At 39.3% G+C, this 21,934-nt stretch overlaps 1 protein-coding gene across 11 annotated transcripts in view; it reads right to left on the bottom strand.

Annotated features, from left to right (window-relative positions):
• The window catches only part of LOC122561155 (transducin-like enhancer protein 4), a 221,979-nt gene extending 201,892 nt beyond the window's left edge, over positions 1–20,087 (bottom strand). For 5 of the 11 annotated variants that reach the window (XM_043712724.2, XM_043712715.2, XM_043712706.2 and 2 more), the window contains exons 1-4: positions 19,293–20,085; positions 18,924–19,021; positions 17,557–17,620; positions 17,382–17,426 (exon numbers count right to left, since the gene is read on the bottom strand). In XM_043712724.2, coding sequence (XP_043568659.1) covers positions 17,382–17,426; positions 17,557–17,620; positions 18,924–19,021; positions 19,293–19,316 — 231 coding nt within the window. In that variant the 5' untranslated portion in view covers positions 19,317–20,085. Of the gene's footprint in view, positions 1–17,381; positions 17,427–17,556; positions 17,621–18,923; positions 19,022–19,292 lie in introns of all 11 variants that reach the window. The other 6 variants (XM_043712657.2, XM_043712648.2, XM_043712664.2 and 3 more) reach the window with 3 other exon arrangements.
• Between the last annotated feature and the right edge of the window lie 1,847 nt (positions 20,088–21,934).

The raw sequence follows: 21,934 nt of genomic DNA on the forward strand, positions 1-21,934 counted from the left end.
TGTTGACTCAGTGCTGACATTGTTGGTTTAGCAATGTGTGTTTGCTGATGACCTTGCCCTCCCAAGAGATACTGAGGATACATCCGAGACAGCAAAGGAAATGTCTATGCTTTTCTCCTGGCTATTTGAACCTGCTGTTTGAATGCTGTTTGAACCTCACCACTAAAGTGAAATGCATTCAGAATGCAGGCTTGGTAGAATCACAGTTTGGTGTTCGCAGTTTCTTGTGCAGTTTGTATGTAACTGCAGCTTTTGTGATGCAAATGTTGGTTTCGGCACCAAATGTAAGCGTTTCAGTGACTGTGGAGTCTGGATGTGTGAAGCTACAATAAAAAAACCCTCTAGCATTACATTGCCGATGCAGTTAAATGCCGGTATAATAACATTTTGAATCGTGAAACTAGTATTTCAAGATGCTGTTTGTCAAAAACCAAATTCTCTCCATGTCTATTCACTTTCTGCAGCAGATGTTTCTCAGCACCTGGAGTCAGTGGTTTTGCCAAGTCCTCCACAGTCGATTTAATATTCAGCTCGAACATGAGAGATAGGCTGTCTATGGTGCCTCGAGCCTCCTCAATGAAAGAGTCCTTCCTCCTGTAATTTGCCTGAATAAAGTTCACAGTCATCTTCCACCAATCTCTCCCAACTATTTATTGCAGCTGTCGTCTTTGTTGTCAAGCCACCATTTTCCTTGCTGATGGATCTGTTGTCTTTTAATACCATTAGTTATGTGCCTATATTCTGTGTTGAAGAAGAGCTGAATGTCTGCCAGAGTTGCAACCAACAGTAGTAACCAGCAGACCATCTAGCATGTTGTTAACTTGACTTCAAACAGCACTTTGGAAATAGAACCAGTCTGACTCAAGATTGGGATACAGACTCTAACCTCACACCTTTAATGCACTGTCTGAGCTGAGATGTCACTTTCTTTAGATAAAATCTTAAGGATGTGACTTAAAAGTAGTTCTGGAATTTACATCTGCATTAACCAAAACTGCAACCCATTCTAAAAGATGAAAGACTAAACAGCAATCTAGATTTATTCAATATATCATTTCAGTTCCATGACAAAGTTGTTATCTTTTGCTATAAACTCTGTGTCTTACAGTCCTGCTCCACAACTACCCGATGAAGAAGCAGTACTTCGAAAGCTAGTATTTCCAAATAAACCCACTGGACTATAACCTGGTGTTGTGTGATTTTGTTAACTAAGCCAACAAAAACATTCAACAAAAGAATTAGATCATCAAATTGGACATGTTGAAAGACCAGAATCAATATAGTTCAGCAGCAGGAATAATAGGCAAGTCAGAATTGGAATCAGATCAAATAGAAGCAGCAGTTTTTGGTGCACTAGACTGTAAAAGAAGGTAAAGGATAGATGGCCAGCAGGGAGAATACTGGAAGAGTCAAGCCTGGAGATGACAATTCATGAATGGACTGATGTAAAGGTGAAACGGAAAATATTATGTTGGCAGGAATTGTAAGAGGTGGAAATAGCCAGTGTCAGCCTGAATTAATTGTTTAAATGTCTGCTGTGTAGTTTGAATCCACAAACTTCTGATGGAGAAGCAACAGTGCTTATATTAAGCCAATGCTGTCAATGCGAGAGAGAAATGAAAGGAAAAAAAAAAGAGACAAGAGAGAGGATTAAGTAAAAGGGGAAGAAAGATGAATGACAAAGAGAGAAAAAGATGGTTAGAAAAAGGGACTAAAATTATAGCATGACAAAAGTTCACATACAAATTTCCATCAAAAGTACGGGCACAGAAATTTATATTCAAAAGAGAATAATGAGAAATTCTATTACTTAAAATGGGGTCAGCTCTATGTCTGCACACCCAGCCTCAATCTCCTTGACACTTTGAGACAACATTCAATCTTGACTATATTAGAGCATGGAAAATATGACAATTATTTGCTAAAATCAATGCCAATAATTGTATGTAACTGAAAATAACCACTGGATGTGAATATAGGAGGTATAGTTAGTATGTTTGCAGGTGACACCAAAACTGGTGGTGTAACTGGACAGCAAAGCAGGTTACCTCAGAGTACAAAGGGACCTTGATCAGGTGGGCAAATGGCCGAGGAGTGGCAGATGGAGTTTAATTTAGATAAATGGGAGGTGCTGTATTTTGAGAAGACAAATCAGGGCAGAACTTATACACTAATGGTAAGGTCCTGGGGAGTGTTGCCGAACAAAGAAACCTTGGGTTGCAGGTTCACAGCTCTTTGGAAGTAGAGTCATAGGTAAACAGGGTAGTGACGAAGGCATTTGGTTTGCTTACCTTCAGTGGTCAGTGCATTTCGTATAGGAGTTGGAAGTCATGTTATAGTTGCACAGGACATTGGTTAGGCCACTTTTGGAATACTGCACGTAATTCTGGTCTCACTGCTATAGGGGAGATGCTATGAAACTTGAAAAGGTTCAGAAGAGATTTACAAAACTATTGCTAGGGTTGAAGGTTATGAGGTACAAGGAGAAGCTGAATAGGCTGGGGTTAATTTCACTAGTGCTATGGAAGCTGAAGGGTGACTTTATAGAGGTTTATAAAGTCATGAGGGTCATGGATAGAGTGCGTAGCTAAGCTCTTTCTTTGAGAGTAGAGGATTCCAAAACTAGAGGGCACAGGTTTAAGGTGAGAAAGGAAAGGTTTAAAAGGGACCTAAGGGAAAACGTTTTCTTTCAGAGGGTGGTGCGTATATGGAATGAGCTGCCAGAGGAAGTGGCGGAGGCTGGTAAAATTACAACATTTAAAAAGGCATCTGGATGGATATATGAATAAGAAGGGTTTAGAGGAATCAGGGGCTAAATGCTGGCAAATGGGACTAGATTACATTTAGGATATCAGGTCGACATGGACGGGTTTGACAGAGGGGTCTGTTTCCAAGCTGTACATCTCTATGAATGTATGACTCTTAATGTAACTTATGCCAATTAGTAACCAATCATTCCCTCAAAATAAATCTACATTCAAATGTTACAACTCAATAATTGCTGAGAAATAGCTCAACATATGCAAAACCCTAATGTTCTGAGTGGCCTTATGGAATTTAAACCCCCAAAATTATTTATACATGATCAATCATGATGGTCAAACAAACTAAAAGCCACACACTAGACTAGAACTGCATGGAGGGCTGGATAGTTTGTGTTGTGAAAATAAAATCACACCATTGCAGGTCTCAACTCGTTCTGGAAAAATTACAGCAGCTCCACAAACATTTTTTTTTAAATAAATACTTTCCACCCCTCCCTTGCTAAGTTTTATGTATAGTTAAAGAAGTTGCAACCATACATCAAACACCTACCAGCTCCAAACCGTCTCTGTTTAACTTCTAGTCACAGTTGTTCAACTATGAATCAGTCTTTTAGATAAACATTTCAGCCTAGTCTATTTTAATGTGTTATCTCTAATACGTTTTTACAAGGATTTCCCCTCACAATAGAAAAAAAAGTCTGTAATCAAAATTTATTGGTCATACATCGCTTTAAAAAGTTCAGAGGGTTAGAAGTACCATGGATACATATGCTTACTATACAGTAATGATTGACACATATCAGACCATGAGACGTGGTTATATGGTGATGGATGATACTTTTACAATGTTATGTCAAATATATTTTAAATGTGCACTTGGAAGTATACCTGTTTAATAACATATTGCACTACCAATTATGTGAAATTATTCTCACTGAAGCAAATAGCTGTCATTAACTGTCTCAGGCTTATGGCACCCATGATTAATGAGTCTTCTGTATTTGTAGAACATTTTTTCCCATTCCCAAGCAATACATAACTCTTGCCTTCTGCTGTCCACAGTGTATATTATTCCATAAAGTTCAAGACTCTCTGAATTGGTACGCCAAGTAATATAAATTTAAAATTTAAATGTGATACGATCCAAGTAACGTATATTTAAAAGTCACACAAAATATCAAATGAAATAATGATACAGGACACTGATCATTCTGCTTCCAGAAGGACCAATTCCACCACAGAACATTCCAGATAGGCTCCTTCTTCAAAGACTGCAATTACCCCTCTCACATGGTCGTCAATGCCCTCCAGAGCATCTCCTCCACTTCTGCTCCTCTGCCTTTGAACCCCAGTCCTCCAATCGCAAAAGGAACAGAACCCCCCCTGGTCCACACCTTCCACCCCACAAACCTCCACATATATCACATTAGCCTTTGCCACTTCGGCCACCGGCAAACAGACCCCACCACTAGGGATGTATTTCCCTACCCACTCTATCTGCATTCCGGAGAGACCATTCCCTCCGTGACTCCCTCAAATCCACACCCTTCCCACCAGCCCCAGCACCTCCCCCTGCCACCAAAGGAAGTGCAAAACCTGCACCCACACCTCCCCCCTCATCTCCATCCAAGGCCCCAAAGGATCTTTCCACATCCAACGGAAACTTACCTGTATTCCCATACACGTCACCTACTGTATCAATTGCTCCCAATGTGGTCTCCTCTACACCGGAGCGACAGGATGCCAATTCTGTGGGACAATCTTTGGGACACTCGCACCAACCAACCCCACTGTCTAATGGCTGAACACTACCTCCCCCTCCACCAAGGACATGCAGGTCCTGGGCCTCCTCCATCACCAAATTTTTATCACCAGACACCTGGAGGAAGAACGCCTCATGTTCTGCCTTGGGACCCCGGAACCACTCGGTATTAATGTAGATTTCACCAATTTCCTCATTTCTCCCTCCCCCCACCCCAACCTTATCCCAGTCCCAAGCCTCCAACTCAGCACCGCCCCCTTGAATGGTCCTACCTGTCCACCTTTCTACCCATCTACTCCACCCTCCCTTCTGACCTATCACTTCCACCCGCACCTTCATCCACCTATCACATTCACAGCTACTTTCCTCCTAGCCCCACCCCTCTCCCATTTATCTCTCAAACCCCCGGCCCATAAGCCTCATTCCTGATGAAGGGTTTATGCCCGAAAAACCAATTCTCCTGCTCCGCTGCTGCCTGACCGGTTATGCTTTTCCAGCACCACACTCTCAACTATAGGACATTGAAAAAAGCAAAGGTAAGTGAAAAGAAGGAAACACCATTCAGTGCACTGAATTCCATCAGTTCTGACAGACTAGCAAGACCATTAAAACTCTATTAGCAGTGCTTAGCAAGGTTGTTTCTTTTTCTCACTGGGGCAACAATCAGGAGATTCTCAGAACCATAGTCTTCAAAAGTAAAATGCAAAATACATATTCTCTGGACAATACTTCTACCCATAATCATTCAAGCTATTCCTGTAGCCTAAAGGAAAGCTATAGTATTTAATTGACCCAACACGTACATACCTCGGTACCTGTTTCCAGGAGAGATGTAATTATTGTCATAATTAGTCAAAGTACAATGTAAAATACACAGCATGTGTGTCTACTAAAAGATCAAAGCTGATGAATGTTGCACAATCATAGCTAATTGGATTTTTGGAAGCCAGATTACATCCAAGCAGATCTTTACATCCCTGCTGTACAAACTTCACTGTTCAGCCAAATGACAAAAGCTTCAAGATATATCATTCACACAGAGTAGTTTAAAGGACTTTTCCTCATGTGATCTGACCTGACCTAATAACACATACACATTTTTGTTATAAGGTACCATGTTGTAATAGATCTTCGTATCACAGGATTTGATTCCCAAGTTAGCAGTATAATATCAGTGTAATAGCAAAGATTCATAAACTTGTTATATTATATTGTGTTGGACAATTAACTTACAGTACATTACAAAAAGCCTTCACTGATAAAGGAGAACTCACTTTCGCTTCTAGTCATAGGCTGCTGATTGAAGACCAGTTCCAAGACATGACCTCAACAATCTAGGCTGTCACCTCAGTGCAATATGGAGGGAGATTGTACTATCAAAAGTTGCTGTCTTTCAAATACCATTACACCAAGGCCCCAGGCTGAAACCATCCCAGCACAGGACCAAATATTATCAGACGGGCTTTAAAGTGAAGGGCAGGACCTGATTCCTGTCCAATTCCAGGTACCAACATTTCTTATTGATGTGGGAAAGAGGACAGGTCACAAACCCACACTTAAATGTGTCAATGTTAGCTCCTCCAATGCAGAACTGGGCATATTAGACCTTTTGCAATTTTCAGGTTTCAGGCCTGTTTGGGAAGACATGTTTCACATTGTGAATCGCAGAGCAATCATGGTTTGGAATTAGGAACCATATGAAAAGGTTTTGCCAATCTCACAGATCATAATGAAATCCTGTATAATAAAGTTTGCAATTTTAATACAGTAATTATGTTTTGAAATGGTACATTACCATTAACTTTTAAAAGTGAAAAAGTCTTCAGATGCATTAGAGTATTGTGCACTCTTTACAGAATGGTGGAATTCAAACCTGATTGCATGAAATGTGTTTTTGCTTCCATGTTTTCCTTGAAGTTCAGACATTGGTGTAGCTGTTTAAAAGAAGTGATCGATGGCTTCTAGTTATGTTCAAAGATTTTAAAAGGTATTCAGCTATAAGGGGCGTGGTGGTATGATTGTTCAAGGGAATATTATTGTGAATGCTTGGCTGAGTTCCAAACCAAGAAATTAACTCAGCTCAACAGGGGTTGCTTAAACAGTGGATTGATGAGCTGTAACAGCAAATATAAGTTGCCATTTCAACAGATCCACGAGGTGTTAATTACGTGGGTTTACAAGTGAACTTTGTTTTGACAGATTGTGGAGGTTCTCAATATGGTTACAGGGTTCCTGAGTTCTGTTTATAGTGGTTTAGGTTTTATGGGGGAAGAAGAGTATTTGCTGGTGAGGGATACAAAAGGAATATGCAGACAAAGGGAGAGGGATGGGGCTCACATTCATTGCCAGAACGGAGTCTGCATGTAGGCACGGGCTTTTAAACAGGTCACTTCATCATCAGCCTGCCTCCATCGCCACCTGTGAGTGCTTATAGTCTGGAGCAGACCTGCCTCCTCTATCTCTGCCACAAAGCATGGGTGAATACAAATACAGCATGAGCAAACTTGCCAGACCCTCCTCCAAAATGAAAACCTTGAAGTGGGCATAAAGGAGCCCAAGGCACCATTTTGAAATAGCAGAGTTACCCTGGTCGATATTTATCATTCAATCACCATCGTAAGGACAAATTATTTGGCCATGCTCACATTGTGCAAGCCTGCTGTGATTTCTACCTAACAACAGAAATTATGCTTTTAAAGAACTTCATCAGCTTTAAAGGGCTATTGGAGGTCTGGTATCACGAGAAGCACCACATAAATACAGAACTTCTTTTTCCAAGCATGAATTTTACCGTTCTGGCCTATTCCTTAATCTCAGACATCTACCTACTGAAATACATACTTCAGTTGGATTCATAACAAAATTGTAATAGCTATTTATAATTTTTATAATGTCCAATCTGTTTACTGAACTAACCTTGGAAGCTTATTAAAAATAAAATTGGGCCCAGAACACGACCTCGTGGAATGGCTACAGAAATGTCCTAGAACTGAGATACCAAACCTCGAACAACCACAACCATCTTCCAGTGTGTTAGCTATGATTCCAACCAGTAAAGAATTTTCCCCAGTTCACATGGACTCACTTTTTCTCGGGCTCCTTGATACCACACCCAGTCAAATGCAGCCTTCATGTTAATGGCACTCTCACATCACCACCAGAATTCAGCTCTTTTGTCCATGTTTGAACCAAGGCTGTAATGAAGTCAGGAGCTGAGTGGCCTTGCTGGAACCCAAACTAAACATTAGTAAGCAAGTGCTGCTTGATAGCAATACTGGTGATACTTTCCACCATTTTCCCGATAGTCAAGCGTAGAACAATGGGGTTTGGTCAGGTCAGATCTGTCCTCCATTTATAGAGGACATATTGATTAATTTTCCATATTATCAAGCAAATGTGAATTCTGAAGCTGTACTGGAACAGCTAAGCTAGGAATGCAGTAAGTTCTAGAGACCTTTTGTACTATTGCCAAAATGTTGTCAGGATCACTGCCTATGCAGCATCCAGTGTCTCAAATCATTTTGTGTATCATGTGAATTAAATTGTCTGAAGACTGGTATCTGTGATGCTGGGACTGCCAAGACCAAGATGAAGCATTCACATGGCACTTCTAGCAGAAAACTGTTGCGGATGCTTCAGCCTTATCTTTTAAACTAATGTGATATGGCAGTGGTCTTTGGTTTGGCAGATTTGCAAGTAGCCTCAATGAATTTCTGCAGCACATCTTTTAAAATGGTACACAGTGTGCTACACTGTTGCATATAAATGATATACTGTGAATCATATTGCACTTTGTTCATAGAATGGAACATTTGTAGAAGTTGGCTCACTACTACATCATGGATGCATTTACACAATGATCTCACAGCCAAGAGGAAGGCATTTACCAGCATATTGCCTAGACTGGAGAGTTTCAGATAAGAAGAGAGACTGGATAGACTGGGGATATTTTCCTTAAAGGAGAAGAAACTTAGTGGGACATGATTGAGATTTATACAATTATGAGGGGCATTGATAGGGTATTTAGGAAGAAATGTTTCCCCATGGTGGAGGGATCAATGACCAGGGAACAGAGTTTTAAGATAAGGGACAGGGGTTTAGAGGGGATGGGAGGGGAAAAAAAATTACTCAGATGGTGTTAGGAATCTGGAACTAACTGCTTGTCAGAGTGGTAGAGACAGAAACCTTCATAACACTGAAGTATTTAACTGTGCACTTGCAATATTAAAGGCATACAAGCCTATGTGCTAAGTGCTGGAAAACAGGATTGGATTAGCTAGGTGCTTGTTTTTGATCAGCGCAGACACTATGACATGCAGATTTCTCTGACCCTACCCAAGAAGGAAAAGTACCAATGATTATTTTATCAAATAAAAATAAAGGCTTGCATTTATATAATGCCAATCACAGTGCCCCTAACAGCCAATGAAATACTTCTAAAATGCAGTCACTGTGATAATTTTGACCAGTTGTCATGAAGGAGGCTTGCAGAAAATACATTTTAGTTTCTTATATTTGGTGCAAATGTCTTCTCTGTCCTGGTCAAACAGCCTACCAGTACATATGAAAGATGATCACATGATCCTATGGCTCCTTGCAGTCTTGGCACTTATTCACTTTGTCAGTAATTGGAGACTGCCGGCTTTTATGTCTGGTATTGCTTTTCAGCACAGAAAAAGAGGAGGAGACGGGAAGCTTGTCACAGCAGGGAACACTGAACAGTAAAGAGATGGACACATTGCTGTACAACATCAGGCTACATCAAAGCCTACCTGCAGCAAGGGCCAGCAGCCTACATGGCAAACATGCTGCATGTGCTTCAAGGTGAATGGCTATGTATGAAAGAGAGCAGTCCTCATTAGGATCAAGACAGGCTACAGTCAGTCAAGTGATACCATCACAGTTAGTCAAAGGGCTTGTTCTATTCCAGATCATGGATTGGCTATGATAAGTTAGAGCTTTGTCTGCAAGAGTCTGAAGATGAATGCTTTTGCGTGCTGGGGACTGAGCCATGGTCAATCCTGCAAGTGGTCCAGAGATGACAGATAGGTCACCCAGATTACAGAGAATCCATCAATCCAGGGGTGGGTCAATATTTCTTGCAAATAACCAAGGGAATGGTTTCAACAATATAGAAACAGAAAAGCAGTCAGTGGTATTACAGGAGAAGGAGGGTTGGCAAGGTGGCCCTAGTGAGTGAGTAGGAAGTGCAGAGGGCAAGAAGGGCTAATGCCCGAAACGTCGATTCTCCTGTTCCCTAGATGCTGCCTGACCTGCTGCGCTTTTCCAGCAACACATTTCCATCTCTGATCTCCAGCATCTGCAGACCTCACTTTCTCCTCCCAAGAAGGTTTAGTAGTTTGGTAGATGAGATGAGTTAGAACCATTACGCGAGTTGTAGTCAATGAATCCTGGTACAATACCTGCACAGTGGCAAAATTAGAGTGAGTGATGGTCCTGTGAGTGTGAGGTAGCATAGAACAGATAGCGGCACTTAGCCTTGTAAAAGTCCAGGTAAACACTGACTCCCTTCCGGTACTGCCGAGCAATGACCTGGGCTGCTTTGTGTGCCCAGCCTGGCTGCGACTGGTGGCATGGCTCCTTTGTTGACCAGCAGGAAGAGGAAAGGCCCTCCATTGCACCATTCCACTTACCAGGTCCCTGTCTGTGAAAGCTGGGTGTGAGGTTGCCTTTCTGGATCACGTCCTCAGCGATAATGAGCAAATTCCACAGTGTGAGCGTCAGTGCCTGGCTTGCAACATTTAAAATGGTATGGCACTAGGCTTCATAAATGATGCCAACAGTGTGAATGCTGGAAGGTTCCAGCAGTGGCAAGCACTTCCACATCTCCTGCCACATGACTGCACAAGGAGGACGCCAAAGAGCCAACACGAATTATAAACAAGGGAAACTGTAAAAAGATTTACTGAGAAAAAGCACTGCAAGAGATGGTGGACCAGCTGCCATGGACCTCATTTACTAAATAACTCAAAATGGGATTTTTTTTTAAATGATTGGCAAAGGAACCCAAAAACAATATGATGGGGAAACTCATACAGATAGGGGCAGTTTGGAAAATCAGTAGTTCGCACTGCTGTCTTACAGCACCAGGTTCAATTCCATCCTTGGGATGACTGTCTGTGTGGAGTTTGCATATTCTCCCCATGTTTGCCATGAGAGGTGTCGGGGCTGGATCTGCATGGGATGCCCTTCGGAGGGTTGGTGTGGACTCAGTGGGCCGAATGGCCTGCTTCCATACTGTAGGGATTCTATGATTCTGGAATGCACTGCAAGAAAAGGCTATAGAAAATGATTTAATGATTACTTTAAGAGAAATTGGGTAATTAAAAATGAAAAGAGCTTGAAAAGAAAAAGAAAATGCTGGAATCTGGAGAATGAACAGGGGTGTGAGGCTAGCTGACTTGGTGGTTCTTTTGAAGGTACAATCATGTTGGGTCAAATGGCCTCCATTTGGGTTGTATTAGACATGTTTCTACTTTCACTGATGATGCTTAAACTCTCACCATCCTGAATGCAAACTCTGAGAAGTAATCCTATTATGCATAGTTTCAATATTCAACACTGATAGTAATAGAAATTGACATTATAACAGTTCTATTTGGAAACACGCTGGAATAAGGGACTGAGAGTCAATTACAACATTAGACATAGCTGAGTGCATAAAATCAACGCAAGGCCCCTATTTGGCTGTAGAAAATGCTGCAACATTCATTACAACCATTAGTGGATAGAATCCAATAGTGCAAAGGGCCATTAAAAATCTCGAGCTGGTGTTTCTTTTGATTCAATAGGCTTATTTTAGGATTGAATGTTGCAATCTAATACCTACTCTTTTAGACAACTGGTTTGTTAAAGTCATATTAAAATTTAACTACACTACTGTATTGTCCTTTAAAATCACACCTACATGGTCAAACTCCCAAAGCACCAATTAATCGGATAAGACCATTCTATAACAAATTGATATCTGTACTATTTACAAGCTATTGTACATTGAATGCCTGTCAAAAAATCTCCAAAATAGCTTAAAAAGAGAATGCAAAGGCAATTGGACTAAAATACAAACTTACAAAACATCTTCTTTCAATTAAAATAGAATTGATCAGAAATAAAATAGAACCCACTTGTTACTCAGTACAAGTCAATAAATGTCTTATTGAGTCCTTAAGAATACATTGCATTAAAACTTTACTCACTTAAAAAGGTGCTCTGAAGCCTTGAATTCACTTATTTGCACATTACTTTCATCCTCTATCCAGCAAATAGTCTATTCTTGTTGCCACACATGGCTTTTTATCTGCTCCGGACAGCATATTCTCGAACAGATGAAGTAGACGCCAATTGATTTGCTGTCGACCATGGTAAATTAATAGCAACAAATTGCTGAGAGCCCCTGTCTCGCTGCTCCGCCATGCTTCAGCAGTTTTGCTTTATTTGCTTCATGATGGGCAGCAGTCAAGCCTCTTCAAGTCAATTTCTTCTTAACAACCTGCAATACTTCTCAGTAGTGAAAATAGAGCCGTCGCTTGTAAGCCAGAAATCAATACTACTATTGCCCTTAGAAAATGCTAAACAAGCAGTATTGACAATCCACTTGGTGCTGGAGGGTATCGGATATAATGCAAATCTATATTCCTCTCCTCCTTGTAGTCACTGTACTTCACTAAAAGGTTTCTAATGTTATTTATCATCATTTCCGATCGACTACTGCAGTTATGATTTTGAGATTCAATCAATGGGCCGAGCCCTTAAATTTGTATTTAATTGTTTTGAACAACAATCACATTTTTTATTGTACATTGCTCACACTAGAGGTTTACTCTGCCAAAAATCCTTAGAACAGAAAGCTTCTGATTGATATCAAGTGGAAACAATAAAGGGCTGCGAAGAAAACAAGCTGTCATCACCCTTGTACTGTCTCCTTTATATCCTTAGCTTTCTAGTCCACATATACAGTTCCTTCCAAAACAGACCAGTTTATCAATGCACCAAATTCAGAGTAATTTTTAGAGTGAAAATAATTATTCACAAACATGAAGTAGACAATTGTATCAGCACTTCAGTTGACAGGAATACAAATTTTCAACTCAAATTAGTTATTGTATACATAAGAGCAACTGCAAAGTTGAAATTGAATACTGTGGCTCAGGTAACTGTTACAAACCACTTAATCAGCACTCTTACTGCTGATGATGTCATCTGAACCCCCAGATTAGATTAGCCATAATCATTTTCAGTGCTATTCTGTGTACTCTGTCATGCATAACATTGAGATACATACAGATTAATAGTTTTAACCTCAACAAAAACTGAACATTGTTAAAATTAGCTTTATTATAAATTGATCGGTAGAAAATCATAATTCTAGATGTTTTAAAGTGTGATTATAAGAAATCTGATGTAGATTCCTGTTGTATAAAGACAAGTACAGAAATTTATCATAAAATCAGAGACTAACTCTTAGACTGCTGGCAGGTTCAATTAAATTCCCTAGATCAGTTGCATTCTGAATCTTCGTCTTCTATGCTTTAATACTAACATTAATACTGAAGATGCAATTCATCATGTAGCATATGAAATACTAAAACAGAATGCAGATCACCAACATATTGATTATATAAAATCCAGAAGTTAATTTAAGCACATGAAGATTTACACTTAAGTATTAACTATCACTGCAAGTTTTCTAAGAAGTAAAAATGAGGCTTGAAATTTGAATGACAACAAAAATATATCCAGATCATCTTCAAACAGAATAGCTATAAGCCTTGAATTTAACAATAGGAAAAAACCTGACATCTTAGTTATTTAGATTTAAAAGAGGTGTATCAGAGAGAAAATGTTTAAAATAACTTTAAATCTCTTATCTCTTTAAATATTATTTATATATTTATAATATTAGCATTAGTTACCTACTTTAACAAGCGTATACCATTTAAAATATTTAAAACAGGTTTCAGAATTTGTGGTATTTCAGCTTACATTCTGGATAAATTCAGGACCTTACATCGTTGCCATAGCTCAATATCTCATTACAATACCACAACTGGTAGCAATTGTTCAATCAGTTGCAGTAAAACTTACTATGGTTAAATATAAAACTATACTACTTTTAAAAATCAGAAGTTACTTTTAGCATGCATATGACAATCTAAAATTTTACATCTGAAATTGGCAGAATTTGGATGAATACTATGTTGAAATATTTCCCACAGTTTTCAATAAATTAAATGCAAAACAAAATCCTTGATAACGCATTACTAAGAACAAAGCAAAACTCAAGTAATGGTGCAATTCTCTCAGAAGGAATATATTCTTAAATACTTCACTTCAATCATTTCTGCTAAAGGAAGTGTAAAATGAATGAGGACCAAAACAGAATGCAGAATAAAATTTAAGGACAAAATCAACATTAGGGTGTGACTGGTGCAAAAGCATTATTCCTGATATTTGCTAATCCCATCATAATACCATTACAACCATCATGCTATATGCTAATATAATTAGGCTCAGACAACATAAACTGAATCTTTAAAGTGGATGGTGGGGAACAATAATTTATACATCCAAAATACACACATTACCAAATACTGTGCTACATTTAGAACGCAAGAATGGAATTCCAGTGCTCTTAAGTGAATTAGTCCATACTGATTTCAAGAACAAGGTACAAATGCAAAACAGATCAATTCAGCTGAAATATTGTCCATTTCCCAATAAAGGAGACCTTATTGAAAATATCTGGTACATAATACATAATGTTTTGCTGAAAGGTTGGAATAAAATCAGAACTTAAATAATGGCTTGAAAGATTTCCACTGTGTGCATGTATATACATATGCATGTGTATATACAGATACAATTTTCTGACAAGCTGCTTGTTATGAATATATACACCTGATCAGGAAAACCTTTTTATTCGAAAAAAAAATCCTTTGTTCCTGAAGGTCATGGAAGTGAGAGAGAGGTTTTAAAATATCCAAAATCACAGTATATTAAGGAACTGGAAGCCACCAGCATTTCTGCTCGTTGCACAAAGAGCAAATAAAATGGTAATTAAAAGATACATAAACTTTTCTTTTCAGAATTGAATTACACAAATGAAGGACATGGATTAAATGAATAAGATGCACAAATCACATTTTTATAAATATAAATCCTTTGAATTACTACATATTTTAAATAGGCAAACCCTAAACAATACTGCATATTTCAATTAGTTCACAAACTCAGTGGTGAAAAAGATCACATGAACCACTGAGGGCATAAATTTTAAATTACATAAGTAGATAATACGACACCAATTCAGTGACATCATCGTTGTTTGACTGTCTGCATTTCATGTTCGACAAAGCAATGGCTGTTTGGAAGCAGAGTGGACATTTCCCAATTATGCTACAGTGCAAATATATCTGGGTAATTTGCACAAGCTACGGATACAGTGGTTCACTAGCTTTATAAGCTGTGTTACAATCTTATTGTGTACATTATTTTAAAAAGCTGCAATTGTTTAATCTTCTTTAATTCGCATTAACATTCTATCTCACTTAAAATAAAACTACTTCTCATGGCTAAGCCTTGAAACAAGCTATTATTTTCCCCTTAAAGAGCGTGCAAACAAATAAAGATTAAGCCTGCCTATTTGACTCTTGCATGTGGCAAATACAGGAATAAATTGTCTACAATAATCCTTTTGATCTCAGAGTTATTTCCAAGAATAAGATATTTGTGCATCTCCAAACTTCTCTTTCCATTTAATTTTACTATTTCATAGGACTCCTAGTCTTTAAGAGAAAAATTTAAAAAACTAGCAGTCTAATAAATTAGTTTCATAACAATATCAGAACTGGATAGGGAACTGCATGCTCATCCCACCTCAGTATAAAAATCAATCTCACTATAAAATAATAGATACCTACATTCTAACTTCAGCTCCTACATGTGAATACCAAAACTAATATTAAATCTAAAATGGAAATTGTCTTTATATCTTTAAACTATCAATATGTTATGTTTTAAATAAAATGCTTCATTCAAAGCCCCTCATATACCCACCATGCTCTCATTTAAATACAAGCCCGCTTACCCTCTCCTTAGACAATCAAAGCAGATGTCTTTTTAAAAATTATACTCAAGAGAATGCAAGGTGGACTTCTCAAAACTCATTTACTTCCTCACATGGGGATTCATCAGCTGTAAACTGCTCAATTTCCCCCAAGTTAAAAAGGTGTTCTTTAACCTGAACTAATGACCAGTATGCAAGAAGCACCAATTTGATCCTCATTACTGCCCCTTATCAAGGCTCATTTGCTGTACGATTTTTGAAACTAAGCGCCAATATTTCCTGATTAGACCATAATCCAAGTGTTGTCAAGGGACCAGCAGAAGGGGTCTTATTCTAATGATGCCTTCTCCTAGATGACAATGCATTCTGAAAAGCTATCAAATTACTCTGCTCCTTCGTTGATCTATATTTTCCACTTCCTGCTCACGATATCTAAAAGAATAAATGGTGGCCATTTAAAAATGTTTAAAGAGCGTCGGTATTGATTTACACAGTCACCCTTCATATATTGTATTAAACAAAGTCACAAAACAGATTATTCCATATATTTTAAAATTCATTACCATTCAGTTTTACAGCGTATTCAGGTAATTTTGCAGACACGCTCGTCAAAACTCATCCTTATGAAATAAGTTTTGAAAGAAGCAAATAAGATAATTTGTGCATCTGTGAGATAGTACAACATTATCCAGTTCCTTACTCACAAAGCAACAAACCTGCTATATTTCCCTACCACAAAAGCATCATCCTCTAGACATTTTCAGCTTTCCCCAAAACACATAGTTGGCTTTATTTACAAATACATGGTAAGGACAGAGTCACATAGAACAAATCTACACCAAGCATCCCACTTTAAGCAATAATCCACAGAAGATCTCTCAAAGGTGATGGGGGAATTATGCAAATCATTTTACAAGTGGTAAGAAATTGCATTTCACAAGCAGGATATCCCTTTTTTTGTACAGAAACATCTTAAATGGAGTTACACAAAAGATACCTTTCTTTGCTTGATTTACACACCTGTTCCTGTGACTCAGAGTGGAATTATCAATCATGCTGACAAGGACAGTACATCAGTGCTCTGCCAAAGTGTGAAAGATTTATTACTCCAAACACAGGCAAACAATCAATGAGTGTTTTTAAAATCATGTCAAAGGATATGATATTGTGATCAACACTTAGATTCTGGAGCTCAATTTCAAGTAATACAATACATGGTGTCACTTATGCTATGTGAAATTCTGGATAGTTAAGTATCATTGTTGAAATAGGTGTTAAAAAAGTCAGTGTAAACAAAAAAGTCCTGAACTGGAACATTTTGATACCATCGCAGTCTTACAAATTTCTGCAACAATATTTTCATTTGAAACCTCCTGATTCTCAATAGACAGGGAGGAAATCTTGGTTTGATAATTTTAATGTTAGAAGTTATTTTCATGCTGAAGATGTTGATCAAAAGTGATTCCAGCTGCTATTCAAAACATAATATGTACACATCTTGTGGAATAAACTTCAGTAACAAGATATGTTCAACTATCATAATTTTGGTTTGTTAAACAAAGAGTCAGGTGGAACTATATAATGTACAACTCCTTAAGGAGTTGACTAATCCTGTAAAGTTTCTGCCGTTTTCAGCATTGAACTCTCAATTACTCCTCTTCAAAATCTTATAATCACATTTGCATAAATCTACTTCAATTGCCCAACATTACATTTTCAAATAACAACTACATCCTCCAAATATTTATTGAAAGTGAAAGACTCTTACCTGTTTGTGCATTTCTATATTCAGTCCATAAGACATTTCATAATACTGGGAATGGAACAGAAGATATAGCTGGTAAACGCACCTTGATTTTAGCATTCACAATCACGAAAATTGATAAATATGGTGAATTATCAACATCTGCCATTACAAAAACACAAGTCAAGTTTAAACTTACCATGACATAATGGCGTTGCATTTCGGTCTTTTCACTGGCTAGCTTTTCACATTCCAATTTCAAACTGTTTAAATAAAGAAAAATTGTTCAAGACGCTATCTGGACATTTCATAGACCGCGCTGCCGGCTACACTTTGCGTAAACGTTGTTACCCTTACGATTGGAAGTGTTGGCTTACGAAGACAGGGTGCACTTAATTAATGCTGTACCGCGTTTTGTTGTTCCAGAAATGATTTATGATGCCAACTCTGTGTACATGCCAAAATGTGACAGCATGTATTTTAAGATTGATTTTAATAAGTACAAGTAGAATCCCAAACCTGACACATGCAAACATGACAAGTGCGTCAACGTTATTTCTTTCAATAGACTCAATTCATTAGAACAGAAAAGGAAACCATTACTTAGCGATTAAAAATACCAACTCAACTGGTACAAAATACAGGGATTCTGAGGAGAGCAATACTTGGTCCACTACCAACAGTGCCAAATTGTGTGATTTACAAAGTTTATACTTTCTGCAACAACAAAACAGGATCGCTACATTTAAAAACAGAAAATGTGCAGTATCTCAAAAAGTTTGAAATAATATCTAACGAAAAGCGATTTTAAAAAGTGATGCTATATATTTAAAAACAATGATCGAAGTTGCAGATCTGCCGAGCTGCACCGAACAGTGTTTTAATGCAGCTTTGGGGGCGTTACAATAATAAGAGATGCGATTGTTTCACACTTTGTAGCCTCGACATGTCAGGCGAATGAAGAGCAGTTTCAGAGGTTATTGCTTTTTCACCGTCACATCACACGAATGAGAAAATGTGAACGCGAAATAAAAGGAAATCAGAACACAGATCTAAAAATAATATCGAAACATTGAGTGTATGGAGGGCAGAGATGACCCGCGCTCGAAGTCCCTCACAGCAATTCGAATCACTTGTTTTCACGCTGGTAGGAAGAAACGTTTTAGAAGAAATTCAACAGAATGCAACGGCTCGGTTGAAGCAAGTCACCTCCGTACCCCATTGCATTGATGTTAAAAATCCGTCTTCATTTCATTTTCAACATGAGAAATAGTGCCAGCTTTGCACTCATGCACCATCCAAACAGCAGCAACCTCGAGAACATTTCCCCTCAGACGATTAAATGGGAGGAAATAGAAGCTTACATGCAATTCTCCACGCGTAGACAGTATACAGTACACCATAACCCTACCCGTGCAAAAGGAAGACGCTGAGAAAAGGAGTAGGTTTAAAAACCGAGAAAGGTTTTTAATACCCTTACTCCATTCGTATAACTACACTTGACTTGTACTTCCAGAAACACTAATGTTGCGAGGTTTTCTTTACATGAAAAGCTATTCTATCTACCTGTGATACTGCGCCTGCAAAAACTGAAATTCTTCTTTGATGCGATCACACGATTCGGAGATGGTGAATTTAAAGGGCTGTGCGGGCTGGTGAGGCGCCTAGAAATAAGAGGTGAGAAAAACCAGCATCAGTACCGAGACAAGTCGTCCGCCAATCCCATCAAATTGCTATTCCTTCACGTTATTGACAAAGCGAACGGAAACACTGCACCTTGCACGTCTCCAAATATTTACTGAAAGACTATAATTAAAGGCGTGTTGAGAGAAATCTAAAGCTCGCGTTGTGATTGTCCGTGTGTGATGTTTGGGGAAGAGGAGGGAGATAAAACAAAACATACAAAAACAACATGCAACACACAAACACACTTACGGGATGTCTGGCTTGAGGATACATCTCGCTGGGATTTTTGCACCAAAAGCCTTCTCGGTCGATCAGGTCAGAATTGGTGTCATTTAAGTTCCTTAATTTAAAAAGTCACCAAGTTGTAGGCGATCCGGTGGAAGGCGAGGATCTCTCCCTCTCTTTAGATCTCTCCGACCCCCAAAAAAGCGAATGAAACAAACAGAAAAAAAAAGTGGAGCATCGGGATGAGGACTGCAGATTCTCCGGGAGATTTCCTCCGATCCGGGATCCTGCTGTGCGGGGCAGCGGCTCGAAGCGACCTCACAGCATCAGTGAGTCCAGACTGGCCGTGGCAGAGGGACGAGGAGCCTGGGCGACAGGCGGACTGGCCGCGGCGGTGGTGGCGGCGGCAGCAACAGCAGCAGCTTCTTCCCTGCTCTTCATCCGATAACAGACCGAAGTAATGATTCGTGTTTACCAAATTTAGAAGCGCCGTGTCATTAACATTCTTACAGATTCACACCCCGGTCAACTTCACTTCAGCGACGGAAAGAGGAGGTATAGGAGATGCGATACTTCACCCGGAGCCGAGCGGAGCAGCCAGAGACTCGGGGTGGGGAGAGGTGTACAGATGGACCCTGGGATCTGTAGTCTACTTGCCTCTCCTTCCTGGCTGCAGACTACGGACTACCGGAGCCGCTCTAACTACAACTCCCATGAAGCTGCGCGGCACAATGCCTGCCCCGACGGCTGCCGTTTTGATCTGCGGTCCAATGGCAAGCGGCGACTCTGCTTCCACCACACACCCCGTCGCGCGTCTGTATCAAACCGTCCACCAATCGCCGCGCGGGACGGCGTTGGTCACGCCCTCCCATTCTCCAGTGTTGGCCAATGCCGAACAGCCTCGGCTGGTGATCCCCACGTGGGGCGGTGACGGTGGGCTGGTGAACAGACCAATGAGAGTGGGTAAAATGTGCACGGCGGACGCCTGGCGGCGCAGAGCGCGTTGCCGTTCGCCGGGTGCTCAGGATTTTTTTCACCCTCCAGCGCAAGCGGAAAGTTGGTGAAAAAAGAGGAAACATTTGTTCATCTGTCAATCAAAGTAACGTGGGCTCTGCCGGCGTTAGGTGAAATGAGAGTGTTTTCCTCTCGTGCTCTATTCTATGCGAATGCTGTCTGCAATGTTGGTTAATTAGGGTCGAATGTCTCTTTGCAAAATACTGGAGCAATCTGTCATTACAGAGAGGGTTGGGGACCCCCAAGGCTCCGTAAAGGTGAGCAAGGGGAGGAAGGTGGGTGGTATGGAGGAGCACTTTGCTCGCACCTCCTGAATTTGACATGTTTTAACTCTGGATAACAAAACCCAATTCAAAAGCAAGCCCGTCGAAAATTATATGTAACTACATTTAATGCTTTCACTTCTTCCTTAGGAAAACAGTGCCTTTATTGATTCATTTTTACTCAGAGCGATTCTGGAAAGAAAATGGTTGATAGCCAACAGATAATTTCAGATTTTTTTTTCTTAGCTACTTTCTGTATGGAAGCGCATGTGATTACTAATGTGAATGTTTCTTTGGAAGGCGGAAATGGAGACGTTATAAAATTCTAGCAATTCGATCCATCATTGCGGCCGACATTCATAACACAACTAAAACAAATAAGTAATATGTGACCACTAAACAAGACGCTGGCTAAATCGTTGCCTTAGATTCGAGTTTTAATTAAAAAGAGCGCAAACATAATGTCACTGAAATAATATCCTTTAACAGCTAATTCAGTTTTCCTCCAATTGGAGCTCTCTAGTATAGTCCAAAAATTGATTTGGTGGCAATATTGGTAGCAGTGGAGAGGGGCCGATAGAGTGGTATTCTCGTCATTCACACAGTTTTTATTGTAACACTTTTCCTTTCAGCAGAAGATTCCAAAACATAGTAGTCTTCCCTTGACAACAAAGTGCTTCTATATTATGTTGAGATATTGCTTCCTTTTGTTCTTGCCATCTTCTGTTTACATTCTTACCAGCCCATCTTTTGATTGAATGAATGATTCTAGGAGGAGTCTGAATTTAAAACAAAGTGCAATTGTGTTCGTGTCAATTTTCAGATGTTTGATTTACATATTATGACTTTCTGCCAACATTATAGGTGGAATGAATGCTCCATGGTGCCCATGAAATTTAACTTGCCCCATGTTCCAAACACGAAATATAGCACAATGTTTTTAAGGTCTCTTCTGAATGAATGACATAGAAGACGCATCGTTGAGAGTTGTGTAAGATTTGGCAATTACATTGAGAGCAGTAGATACTTAGAAGTGACTAAAACACAATGATCGTTATCACAGTCAATTTTACACCGACTGACCAGTTGGTTTTAATGTAGGTAGTCCAGATTATTGTAAAATTGGTTTGTTAAGGCTATTCAGTTTTTCACTCTTGTCTTTGTATAACCAGCAAGCCATTAATTATTGAGGATATTAAGATTTCCAATGAACGTTCACAGTAAAGAAATACATTAACTGAAATCCTAAAATCTGCGCTGTCCTTGTCGGGTTTTCTAATTGCTGAAAGGTGTAAATCTCGTCAGCAACTGTGTCTATTTCATTCCAGTTGTAATTCTTCATTATAAACTGTGACGACAAGACGGAAGAAATTCATCATCCCCGTTTAA

This window comes from Chiloscyllium plagiosum, unplaced genomic scaffold (assembly GCF_037043375.1).
Source record: "Chiloscyllium plagiosum isolate Xiang-an unplaced genomic scaffold, Cpla_swu_hap1 HiC_scaffold_2, whole genome shotgun sequence".
Lineage (NCBI taxonomy): Eukaryota > Metazoa > Chordata > Chondrichthyes > Orectolobiformes > Hemiscylliidae > Chiloscyllium > Chiloscyllium plagiosum.